The sequence below is a fragment of the Perissodus microlepis genome, chromosome 22 (genome assembly GCF_051167445.1).
Source record: "Perissodus microlepis isolate ML-2025 ecotype Zambia chromosome 22, ASM5116744v1, whole genome shotgun sequence".
Classification (NCBI taxonomy): domain Eukaryota; kingdom Metazoa; phylum Chordata; class Actinopteri; order Cichliformes; family Cichlidae; genus Perissodus; species Perissodus microlepis.
In genome coordinates this window covers 9,210,440-9,223,373 of record NC_140481.1, presented here as the reverse complement: position 1 = coordinate 9,223,373, position 12,934 = coordinate 9,210,440, and the positions used below count along the sequence as shown (strand labels likewise).

The 12,934-nt window shown below is 42.2% G+C and overlaps 1 protein-coding gene across 7 annotated transcripts in view; it reads left to right on the top strand.

Annotated features, from left to right (window-relative positions):
• LOC146362544 (receptor-type tyrosine-protein phosphatase U-like) overlaps positions 1–12,934 on the top strand; it is a 252,231-nt gene that overhangs the window by 124,201 nt on the left and 115,096 nt on the right. For all 7 annotated transcript variants that reach the window (XM_084919376.1, XM_084919377.1, XM_084919375.1 and 4 more), the window contains exon 3: positions 8,593–8,864. In XM_084919376.1, the coding sequence (XP_084775502.1) occupies positions 8,593–8,864 (272 nt within the window). The remainder of the gene's footprint in view (positions 1–8,592; positions 8,865–12,934) is intronic.

Sequence of the window (12,934 nt, the reverse complement as noted above, 5' to 3'; positions counted from 1 at the left end):
GAAGAAAAAGCAATTTAGCCAAAGAGCCCCGCCTGGAGAACTCGCACATCAAAGCAGCAGCAGCGGCGGGGGCTTAGCCAGAGCCTGCCCGGCCTTCGCCTGCAAGCAGGTGAAGCAGAGAAAAATTTCAGTGTCGTCCAAGAATACCATGAGTTCTCAAAGGAGAGCAGCTGCTTGTTATCACAGGATATTTCTGGCAGTTTGACGTCTTATCCGTGCTCTGGGGGCAGAGAAGAGGAGCCAAGGGAGGGAATGTACATTGGTCGACAATGCTTTGTGACATGCATGTTAAATCTCAAAGATATCCAGGTTGGCCGTGCATCTGTCTCACCCTTTGACCTGTTTCATTTTTATATTTCTCGAAAGAAAGCAGCTGATAAATGGAATTAAAAGCCCCTGACTGAGCAGGCTGAGCACACTCAAGGCTACGCATTACATCAGACTCCTGGTAATATGATTTTGAATTCCAAATGATGCCACTGTATCATGGGTGAAACATGGAAAATTACTTGATAACACAAACTACACTTAGTGTAATTGAGTTCATTTCACATTTGCCTTTGCCTAAATAAATAACTGCACTCAGTCGAAGATTTCTTCATTCAGAGCGCATTAAAGTGTAAATAGATTGTCTCTACTTTATCAGCACACTGCATTCTAAAGTCTGAAATAATACCTACTGCATTCTGGAAAATGTCTCCTTTTTTAATGGAATGGAGTCCGTTCATGATGTGCTAATGATGTGATTTTGTTTTGTTTTTTTTACCTTAAAACAGATGGTGAATGTTATCTGAATATATGAACCACCTTGTCGTTTGTTCTTTTTTTAATACTGCATGTATTTGGGGAAATTAAAATATAGATCTGGCTTAAAATATAAAAGAATAAGAATGTAAGCTGGCAAAAGAAAGTAGAAGAACTGCTGGGAAAGTTAAAAGAAGAAGCCACTTTTCTCAAGGGAAGGTCAGTGTGACTAGGCCCCAGGTCTGCTTCTGATGCTGTAAACTATGTGTGTTTCAGCGAGGAGTGTGTGTGCTGATATGTGTCCTACACGTCAGCGTGCAAATATTACAGCCATCTCTCCGGTTTAAGCATTCCCTCGGTTGCCATTATGGCCTAATAACTATGTCAGTATGATTAATGGCAGGAGGCAGGCCTCTGATTGCACTCTCCCTAAACTACAGTACCTAAGCAACTACACTACCCATGTGCTTGTCTTCCCTGGCCATGTCAAGTAGCATCACCCGCCACAAGGTGCCATATGTGAAGGTTATCCGTTCAATTAGCATGCTTTCACCCTCCTGTGGGCGACATCAAAGAGTCCATCTGATGTTGATGATGACTGAAAGATTAGAAATTAAAGAGGAAACTATTTGAGCTTTAAAGCCACTTTTAGCACTGCAAGGTAACAATTCTTACTTTCTGCATTATCTGTATGTCTTTTTTCGCTTTGTCTTCCTATCTTTTCAACATTTCTTTAATAAAACATCATTTTGAAAGTCAATGTAGTCATTAATGGTTTAAAAAACTTATAATTAGTGATAATTTATCTACACACACACACACACACACACACACACACATATATATATATATATATATATATATATATATATATATATATAATATATATATATATATATATATATTTCTGGCCGATATCCAAGAAAGGGTCTCCAGTATGAAGAGTTGGACAGCACCAGGCCCTGACATGGTTCACGCCTACTGGCTGAAGAAGCTGACTGCACTCCACGAGCGTCTGACAGCACAAATGAACCAGCTGCTAGAGACACCCAGAATGGCTAACCGAAGGCCGGACAGTCCTGATCCTCAAGGACCCCCAGAAGGGACCGGTCCCCTCCAACTACCGACCAATACCCTGCCTCAGCACCACGTGGAAGCTCCTGTCAGGCATCATAGCGGCTAAGATGAACAGGCACATGGGTCAATACATGTGCGGGGCACAGAAAGGGATGGGCAATAATACCAGAGGCGCAAAACACCAGCTACTGGCAGACCAAGCAGTCAGCCGAGACTGCAAGACCAGACTGACCAAACTGTGCACTGCCTGGATTGATTACAAGAAGGCCTATGACTCAATGCCCCACACCTGGATCCTGGAATGCCTAGAACTATATAAGATCAACAGGACCCTGAGAGCCTTGATCAGGAACTCAATGGGGATGTGGCGGACAACACTGGAGGCCAACCTCAAGCCCATAGCACAAGTCACCATCAAGTGCGGGATCTACCAAGGAGATGCTCTGTCCCCACTGCTGTTCTGCATAGGCCTGAACCTCCTCAGTGAGATCATTGACAAGACTGGCTACGGATACCGACTACGGAATGGAGCAGTTGTCAGCCACCTCCTGTACATGGATGACATCAAGCTGTATGCCAAGAGTGAACGAGACATCGATTCACTGATCCACACCACCAGGATATACAGCAATGACATCGGAATGTCGTTTGGGCTGGAGAAGTGTAGTCGGATGGTAACAAAGAGAGGGGAGGTAGTCAGAATGGAGGGGATCAAACTACCAGAAGGCAACATTGCAGACATAGAGGACAGTTACAAGTACCTGGGGATCCCGCAGGCGAATGGGAACCATGAAGAGGCCACTAGGAAAGCTGCAACCACCAAGTACCTGCAGAGGGTCAGGCAAGTCCTGAGGAGTCAGCTGAACGGTAAGAACAAGATCCGGGATATCAACACCTACGCCCTGCCCGTGATCAGGTACCCTGCTGGGGTAATAGGCTGGCCAAAGGAGGAGATAGAAGCCACTGACATCAAGACAAGAAAGCTCCTTACCATGCATGGAGGGTTTCACCCCAAGTCCAGCACCCTGAGGCTGTACGCTAAGCGGAAGGAAGGGGGCCGGGGACTGGTGAGTGTCAGCACCACAGTCCAGGATGAGACAACGAACATCCACAAATACATCACGAAGATGGCCCCAACTGACCGAGTGCTCAGTGAATACCTCAGGCAGCAGGAACCCAAGAAAGTGGAGGAAGGCGAGGAACCATCATGGAAGACAGGCCCCTGCACGGTATGTACCACCGGCAGATAGAGGAGGTGGCTGATATCCAGAAATCCTACCAGTGGCTGGACAAAGCTGGACTGAAAGACAGCACAGAGGCACTAATCATGGCAGCACAGAAACAAGCATTAAGCACAAGATCCATTGAGGCTGGGGTCTATCACACCAGGCAAGACCCCAGGTGCAGGCTGTGTAAAGATGCCCCAGAGACAATCCAGCACATAACAGCAGGGTGTAAGATGCTAGCAGGCAAGGCATACATGGAACGCCATAACCAAGTGGCCGGCATAGTGTACAGGAACATCTGTGCCGAGTATAACCTGGAAGTCCCGGGGTCAAAATGGGAGATGCCCCCAAAGGTGATGGAGAATGACCGAGCTAAGATCCTGTGGGACTTCCAGATACAGACGGACAAAATGGTGGTGGCTAACCAACCGGACATAGTGGTGGTAGACAAACATGAGAAGACGGCCGTAGTGATCGATGTAGCGGTTCCGAATGACAGCAACATCAGGAAGAAGGAACACGAGAAGCTCGAGAAATACCAAGGGCTCAGAGAAGAGCTCGAGAGGACGTGGAGGGTGAAGGTGACGGTGGTCCCCGTGGTAATCGGAGCACTAGGTGCAGTGACTCCCAAGCTAGGCGAGTGGCTCCAGCAGATCCCGGGAACAACAGCGGAGATCTCTGTCCAGAAGAGCGCAGTCCTAGGAACAGCTAAGATACTGCGCAGGACCCTCAAGCTCCCAGGCCTGTGGTAGAGGACCCGAGCTTGAAGGATTGACCGCCCACAGCGGGCGAGTGGGGAATTTTTTTTTAATGTGTATGTATATATATATATATATATATATATATATATATATATATATATATATATGTATATGTACTTTTCTTTGAAGATCACTCCAGTTTCCTCATCTAAACCAGCATGTTTAAGAATGTCCTCACAGCTTTTCACGGGACTCTAGGGGCTTTTCTAAAAGTTTTTTTAAAGAATGTCTGATTTGAATAATTTCAAGATCTTGACAGAAACATCACAACCTGCTGATAGCTCTTTTCTGCTCTTTTCTATCATTTTTTCCCCACTGATTGCCACACCTCATCTCCTAAGCAAGACCTTCCCAAAGTGTGGGGCCCGCCCCCTAGGGGGGGCGCAGAGCCATTGCAGGGGGGCGCGGTATGAAAAGGGAAAAACACAAAAAACAAAAACAATGCTTGGACACTGCTAGCACGGGGCGCCTACACAAACGCAAAGCAGGAGATGAAGCATCGCTGAATATGTTTCCAAACCAACTTCATTCTAAGCCAAAGACTAGAAAATATGGTGAAGCATGTCTTCCCTTTGGTTTCACCTGCACAAGTGCCGAGGTAGGTCTCCCCTGCATAATTGGCTTTCCCTGCGTCAGGAGCACGCGCTGGGCTCTTCATATCACAGACAAACAGTATCCCACAGCTGTTTATGTTTTTAAACCCATTTTGCACAGAGAGACATTTTTTGAAAAATGTATTGATAGCAATGTTGGATATTATTACACAGGAAAAAAACAACTACACGTAAAATAATCACACCGTGACGCCTCTGCCTTTCTAAATAGAGGGACAGTAACTGCGTGTGTATATGTAAGCCTGTAAATACTACAGATAGAGACAAAATACTGTTAATCTGACTATCTGCCATTCTGCAATTCATCTAATGTAAACAATAACTTGGCGCACAGCGTGACGTGAAAAAAGGCACATACCTTTGACGTTGGCGCGAACATTTTTCTTGTAAAACAAAGGGGGGCCTAGCAAAAAATGTTTGGGAACCACTGTCCTAAGCTGTACATTTCCATTTAGATTATTTGATCCCCTGCTGAATTCATAAGTCTGCTCACTTTCAAAAAACAAACATAAAAATATAATTTTAGGTTAGTTTCATTTTAATGGAAATAGAAAAAATATCAACCAAAGATCTGGAAAAACAAGTTAGATAAAAGTTAGAAAATGATTGGCACGCCAGTGAGCGGAATAAGTATTTTATGTGTGTAAAGTACAGCTGTCCACAGAATCAATGTCTTCCAGCATCTCCACCGCCATTGGCAAGACCAAAGAGCTGTCAAATTATGTCAGGGACAAGATGATAGATCGGTGTAAAGCTGAAAAGGATTACAAAGCCATTCTTGATCTGGAACATGAAAGGAAAGAAAGAAAGGTGGTGGATGAGCCTGAAACTACATGAGAAAAGCTTGTTAATGATCTGAAGGCAGTTGGGGGGACAGTCACTAAGAGCACCACTGGTAACACGCTACGCCATAATGGTTTTAAATCTTGCAAGGTCCCTCTGCTTAAGAAGGCACATGTAGAGGCCCATCTTACGTTTTTCCCTCTAAATGATTCTGAGGAGGATTGGTAGAAAGTTCTGGGGTCAGATTTAAAATTAAGCTATCTTGCATCAACTGGGCCCACCATGTTTGGTAAAAGAGAAATGCAGAGTAGGGCTGCCACAAACGATTATTTTGATAGTCGACTAGTCACCGAATAATTTTGCGATTAGTCGACTAATCAGATCATCATCCATTGGACGTAAAACTACAGCTTATTGCACCAGCAGCATCTGCTCTTATATAACTATCATTAGCTTACAGCTTTAAGTGTTTAAGGTGCTAACTAAAAATAAAGACAAGATGATAGTTTATTAAATTTTAATGAAATTTGCAGATTGTTTAGGTGAAGTTTAATAAACTCAGCCGTCTGCTCCTTGATATCTAACATATAACGGGACACCGACTGATAATCAGCTGTCTGCCTGACGTTTATTCAGCTGTGTAAAAACTATAACTTTGATCTCAGCCAAACCGATTTACTCAGGAACAAATAAAATACTAAAAAAAGCCAAACAATAAAATATTTAAGTTATCTAAGTGACTTATATATGTTTAACCTGAGTAGCGAAAGACGGAGGTGGGTTTGAAGCCGGGAGTCCGGTGTTCTCACGACTCTAGTGAGCCTTGCCCCCGGCTCGCTATCGAGCTAGTGGGTAACAGACGTCTCTGAAAACGTCGGAGCGCTTTTGAAAATATGTGGTGTCTTGATAAACTGAGCAGATATTTGAGGTTTACACAGCTACATTCTCGCCTGAAAATATGTTAAACGTTTATTTTGTGACCCAGAAAGAATAATAAGAGTAACATTAAAACTAACTAGCTGCCGCCATTGTTGGAAACTGAGCTGGGCTGCGCTATGAATTCTGGGACAGAGCTACTTCTTCTTCGGGGTTTAACGGCAGCTGGCATCTTTGTACATGCAGTGCTGCCATCTTCTGTTTCAGTCCGTTATTACACTCTCAAATCCTACTACTTATTCCTGCGTCTTTTGTGATCTTAAAAAGCTTCAAACGATGCGTCGACTATTAAATTAGTCGTCGACGATTTTGATAGTCGACGTAATCGTGACTAGTCGACTAATCGTGGAAGCCCTAATGCAGAGTATGACCCAATGAACATCGGCCCCACAATCAAGTATGAAACATTATGCTTTGGGGTTGCTTTTCTGCTAGAGGAACATATTAACCGCCACAAAAAATAGAGACTGTTCTTTGTACGTCAGCAAACTTCGAAACAGAGGATCAAATAATTATATTTCCCACTGTACTGTACAGCTGTCATTCTTTTCTTCAGATTCTAGGTTTCTCTGTATCTCCACCGATTTTCCACCAGTGAAAGAGCTTGGTATTGTTTTTCATGGTGATAGTATAATAATAAGTAATTAATGAAATAAGATTCTAAGTGAGATATTCTAAAGTGCACTGACCTTGGGACCTATAATTTCAACTGATTTAAAAATATATTACAACATCAAAACAAACAAATTTATTTAACATTAGTTATTAAGTATCTCTTTATATGTTTATGCTCAGCCTGACGCTGCTTGGAGCATGTGGCATTCCAAACGTGTACTGGCAAATGGGAAGTTGCAGAATGACCTTTACTATGTAACGTCAACACTCATATCATGGGTAAATGGTGTTTCTGGTGTTACTTATTGGATGTTAGAAATGCAGATACTGATACATATATCAGCCCAATAATAAACTGGCATGGTTCTAGAAGTAATACAAAAACAAGTTCAGCTCAACAATTCTGATAAAAGAAGAGCTTTAGAAATTACTCAAGACATCTAAAAGCAACATTGCAAACTGCTTATAACTGTTTTTTTTTGTGTAATTTGAACATTTATTGAGCTCAAATGCCACTGCCTATCCATCTTATAATCAGCTCTTACAGGATGAACAGCTTTTTAGAGGGTCTTAAACTACCGCTGCAGCTCAAACATGAAATGGGTTTTACGCATACAAAGAGTGACCAAATATTTCAAAATTTCAATTTATCGATTTTAAATTCCATGGTTACCTGTTTACAGAACTTGTTTATAAAACCACTCTTGCCACATAAGCTAGACCTTCCTGTATCTATATACTCCATATCCACACTCATCCCTAAATGTTATTTTAATTACTTTCTTTCAATGGAAATTTCAAACTCAAAGCTATTTGTCCTCCATATAATATTTCATCATCATTCATTCTAAAGTGAGTTTTTGACTGTTTTTGCTTTGATATATAGGGTTGGGCTTGTTAAAAAATGTTGGCCGTAGAAGTATTAAGATGTCATGTTGAAATGTTGCTGTTTTTGAATACTGAATAGGCATCTGCTTGTGGCAGAAAACACGGGTAAAAAAATAAATAAATAAAGATTGTATTTTCCATTCCATTTTCTCCCACTTTAAACTGACTTTATACTGTTTTGAAGGCCACAGTCAAAGGCAAGCCCCACCCTTTATTTTCCCCACTGTATAATGTGATGCTCTTCTCATGGCCAGGGAATCTCTGGTGTGCTGCTGGGATGAGAGAGCCAGCAGTGACTCTGTGAACCTCAGTCCAAAATGAAAGTCCAATCTGACATCCACTCTGTCCTTTTGAACACACCAGATCTGAGACAGTGCTGCAAAACTGATGGCCCTGTGAAAGCAGGTAGCAGAGACAGACCAAATACAGACAAATAGCCAGAGAGGATTTCACAGATATTCCGAGTAACAACCTTGAACCTGTCAACTTTAGCTCTCAGGCTCTTTTTTGGCAGTTTAAAAATAATAAGAAGGCAGACATTCTTCAGCGGCTCAAAACTAATATATCTAGGGTTGACATATCTATCCGTGGCTCAGGTGTTACAGGTGAAGCCCAAAGACTTGGATCTTGTTATTTTTTTATATTTCAGGTTAGTTAGCTCTACATGGCAGGTGAAAATGCTGAAATGGCTGCTGTTTGTAAAGTGGGTGTAGGTGTAGCTGCCGCTTGTTTAGAAGATGAATCTGCTTGGCAAGGTCGTTTAGTTTTATCAGCGCTAAACTTTCAAACGTCCCTTTCTCTGTCCAAGTGCTCTCGGTAAGCTGCCTGTGAGACTCTGCCGATAGTAAATGAAAACTATGAGTGCAGTCTTTTGTGATACTGAGAACTAAAGTTAAAAGAAAATAGGCTATTCTCTAATCAGTGTTAATTTTCTTTTTTTCATACCAGGGTCCTTCATGATGGTGAATTCTTCGCAGCATTATGGTGGCCAAAGGGCTCAGCTCCTCCTGCTCCCGCTCAGTGAGAACGACACTCATTGCATCCAGTTCAGCTACTTCCTATACAGCCGTGATGGCCACAGCCCCGGGGACCTCCAAGTCTATGTCCGGGTAAACTCGGGTCCCAAGGGCAGTGCAGTTTGGAATATCTCAGGCTCCCAGGGTCGCCAGTGGCACCAGGTGGAGCTTGCTGTGAGCACTTTCTGGCCCAGTGAATACCAGGTAAGAGACTGGTAACAAACACATAAACACATGGGGTTTCAGTAGTTGTGTTGTTAAATACAACAATGAGCCAAAGAGTACTGACAGCCGTCAGCTGAGGTGAATTATGTTTGGATATTTTATAAATTTATATAAGATGGTAGCTAACTGGAAATTTCTAGTATTCAATCTTGCAAAAATTCTTGGTGATTCTACCCACTAATTTCCTAATTTGTGAAATGGGAGAAGAAGAAAAAAGAGATTCGCTGACTACTTTAAAATACGAAAGCATGGCCACAGTTTTTTTGCTGTGGTTAAACATGTTTCATAAATGGCAAATATATTGTGGCTGATGTCCGTCAGGTAAATGGTCTGTATTTGTATAGCACTTTAGTTGGTCCGAAGGACCCCAAGGCGCTTTACACTATACACAATCATCCACACATTCACACACTGGTGATGGCAAGCTACAGTGTAGCCACAGCCGCCCCGGGGCGCACTGACAGAGGCGAGGCTGCCGGACATTGGCGCCACCGGGCCCTCTGACCACCACCAGTAGGCAACGGGTGAAGTGTCTTGCTCAAGGACACAACGACCGAGACTGTCGGAGCCGGGGCTCGAACCGGCAACCTTCCGATTACAAGACAAACACCCAACTCTTGAGCCACGATCGCCCCCAGGTATTACCTGGACGTTTTTTTGCTGCTTTCCCTTCCGTTCTCTGTAAAAAGCCGGTGTACTCTGGCTTTCTTATGTTTTCCAAGTATGTGCATGGAAGGGCAGTGAAGTCCCAGAACAAAGTACTTTTGTAGTTAAAAATACTTCTGAACCGAGCTGGTTTGAGGTGCAGTCTTCTGTTCTGTCTTGCTTGTTTACAACTTCCCATCAAAGAGAGAGGAGAGCTGTTGCTTTTTTCTTTTTCTTTTTCATATTCTTGTATTTCTGGTAGTGTTTAATTGTCAGGTTGACTAAACATGAACAACCCCACCTGTGAACGTCAGCTTTGATAACAAAGGACATTTTTCATGGTCAGACAACTGAATATGAGCAAAACTGCAGGACTTGTGGTATGAAGTGGTGAGTGCCAACCACTAGTGGTGATGATTACAGTTATTACGATGATGCTTATGATGATGATGATGATGATGAGATATTGTCTTGTCTGGGCCAGGGAAGACTGGGCACAAGAAACAAAAATATTTAAGCACAACTAAACAATAAATATGTAACGTACAGTACATACATATACCATACATTTAACATACCATTACAGCAACAAAATAATACAATATGCAATCATATTCATTTACATTTTATTTGGGATTTATTTTATGAACTACAACTACACAAGACTCCTTCAGTCTATCATATTCATCGTATCCTGTTGAACAGTTACAGTTTGTATTCCCTGTTCTAGATCATATCTGGAACAAGGAAATTCATACGTCCGCATATGTCATATGCAACCACAGTCAGCCATATGCAACCATGGAAGGCTGATTAATGCAGTTTGTCAAGGGGCTGCTCAGCTACAGTCTTGGTGAGATGTTTAACGGCAGAACAGTTCTGACATTAATGGCTGAGTCGCAAAACAGTAAAAATAGAACTCGTGACTAGAAAATATCAGTGGTTGCTCAGTCATTGCAAATAGTCGCAATCACCAATTTCAATAACATACAATACTGAAATCCCCCTCCCACTCATGCTATTTAGCCAAATGTGCCATATAACCTCAGTATTTAATATAAGTATGTCAATTATAATGGAAAAAAAACAACAACAAATAAATATTCTACTATAGTAGATTCCTACATGACAAATTTAGAAAACAGTCTGCTTTCGTGTCAGATTGTGCATCACCCACATCTGCAGATCTTTGTAGAGGCGGGGAGGAGCCCCTCTTCATTTGCTGCGATCAGCAGCATACAGTTGATATGTGAAAATGACCCAGGTCTGTTACATGCAGGTTCTAACTTGTAGGCAAAGTTCATCCAGTTCATTTCTACTTCACTTCTATATGAACTTTTTGGCTTAATGAAAAGTTGGAATGGAATAAATTGTGCTCATGCAGAAAACAGAATTAAACTCTAATCTACAGTTTTTCCCTAATTCATTCTACACATGGTGGAAATTATGTTTAAAATCAGCATTTGGATGAATTTCAGCACACCCTGTATCTTTATCTTCTCAGTGGCTCCATTGCTACCCCTTGTACTTTTAAAGCCCCCCATTCTGTTAAACCAAAGCTCCTTCCACATTTGATTTTTGGGAAGTACACAAAACTGCAGGGAGCCGAATCTAGCAAGTGGTCCAAGTGGTGAGGAAAGATTATGTTTGTGTGTCCAGAAATCTCTCGTGTTTTCAATGCATTTAGAATCAGCACAAGATGGCACTATCACGCACTTCAAATTGTTTGCCCCAAATGACACAGGAAAACCTTAATTTTGAAAGTTACAACCAGGGTTGAAAAATGTACACGGCACAGCTGATACATGTTGGGAAAAAAACACAAAGGCAAACATGGCCTTTGCCTCACTCCTCCATTGATGCTGTGCCTTCCCTAAAACTGCTGAAGATTGCTTAGCTGTGGAAAGAGCCCCAGCTCTCATTAGCAGTGGCGATTCTCCATACTAAATTTGAGTTGGTTTAAAAGAGTATTCTTTCTGATTTGAGGTTAAATGACAGTAAACAGTGTAAGTGGTCAGAACCGGACTTCCATCTAAAATTAGCTTCTCCATCAATTTATCATCGGTTTTGCTACAATGAAAAAGTTTAGCTTGTTTTACAGATGTGAATTCCCTTATTTGTGATGTTACTTACTTACCTGCACCAATCAGAATTCATTAATCTCTTGAATTAAATACGATGACGGCGTCTCTTTTCCCAGTATGCCTGGCTGCTCTCAATCACAAATCTCTTATCACAAAGCAGAAGCAGGTGAACATAATGCCTTTAAACATAAAGTCATATTTGCAGGAGCGATAATTCATTTGATCTTAGTAATATGTGACCATAAAAAAGATGATTTGTATTCCTGCCGTATTCTGCTTGGAAAAAGAACAAAAAATTAGCAAGTTGGAGCCTAACAATGGAGATGTCCGCACTTACCAACCACATTTTTACAGGAGTCAAAAACTGTTAGTGTAAAAAAACCGCCAAGAGCTCCGACTGTTTTTTGATGCATTTTAAGGAAGGGGAGCAACATTTAAGCTTGAAGCTGGTTCAATCTAGCAATGTTGTGCTTCTAGGTAATCCATGTAAATAAATGTAAATTTGACATAAACACAGGAGCCCCTCACAGAGCTGTGACTCACTTTTTGTTAAAGCATTGCAGATCTGATTTTACCATGAAGCTCAGTTTGCTCTTCAAGGCTGCTGCAGTTCTCTTCTGTGGTTTCCTGTTACTCTGACTTTATGGATGTACAAAATAGAACCACTGTATTCCCGTGAGTGACACTGATGTTAAATACAAATATCACACATCTTGATGCATTCTCAATCATCCAGGTAAGTAAATCTCCAAAAGTTGATTCTGTTCATCTGGACGTAGCGTTTTGTGGGAGAAATGTTTCGTCACTCATCCAAGTGACTTCTTCAGCCTCAGCTGACTGCAGGTTTCCCCAATCTTATAAACAGTACATTTGCATTATGACTGAAACCAGCCCACTGAAGGAACAATGGGCTGGGAGGTCACCTTCATCATAATTATGCAAATTCTCATGACCATTGATCAACAACCACTGATCAAGGCCCACTGATCAAAGACGACTGATCAATGACCATGAGTACGATTCACAGAGAGTTGGGGAATGGCTGCAATCACAGCATTGTAAGATGGCGAAAGATGTACCCTTAGGCCTCCTCCTCGATTCAGAGATGGTCTTTCCCTTTTCACATAAATGGCCTCCTTGACTCCGCGCTCAAACCAGCGTTCCTCCCTGTCCAAGATGTGTACATCCTCATCCTTGAAAGAGTGTCCACTGGCCTGTAGGTGTAAATAGACTGCAGAGTCCCGGCCTGACGAGGCAGCTCTTCTGTGTTGTGCCATCCACTTCGCCAAAGGTTGTTTGGTTTCCGCGATGTATAAATCC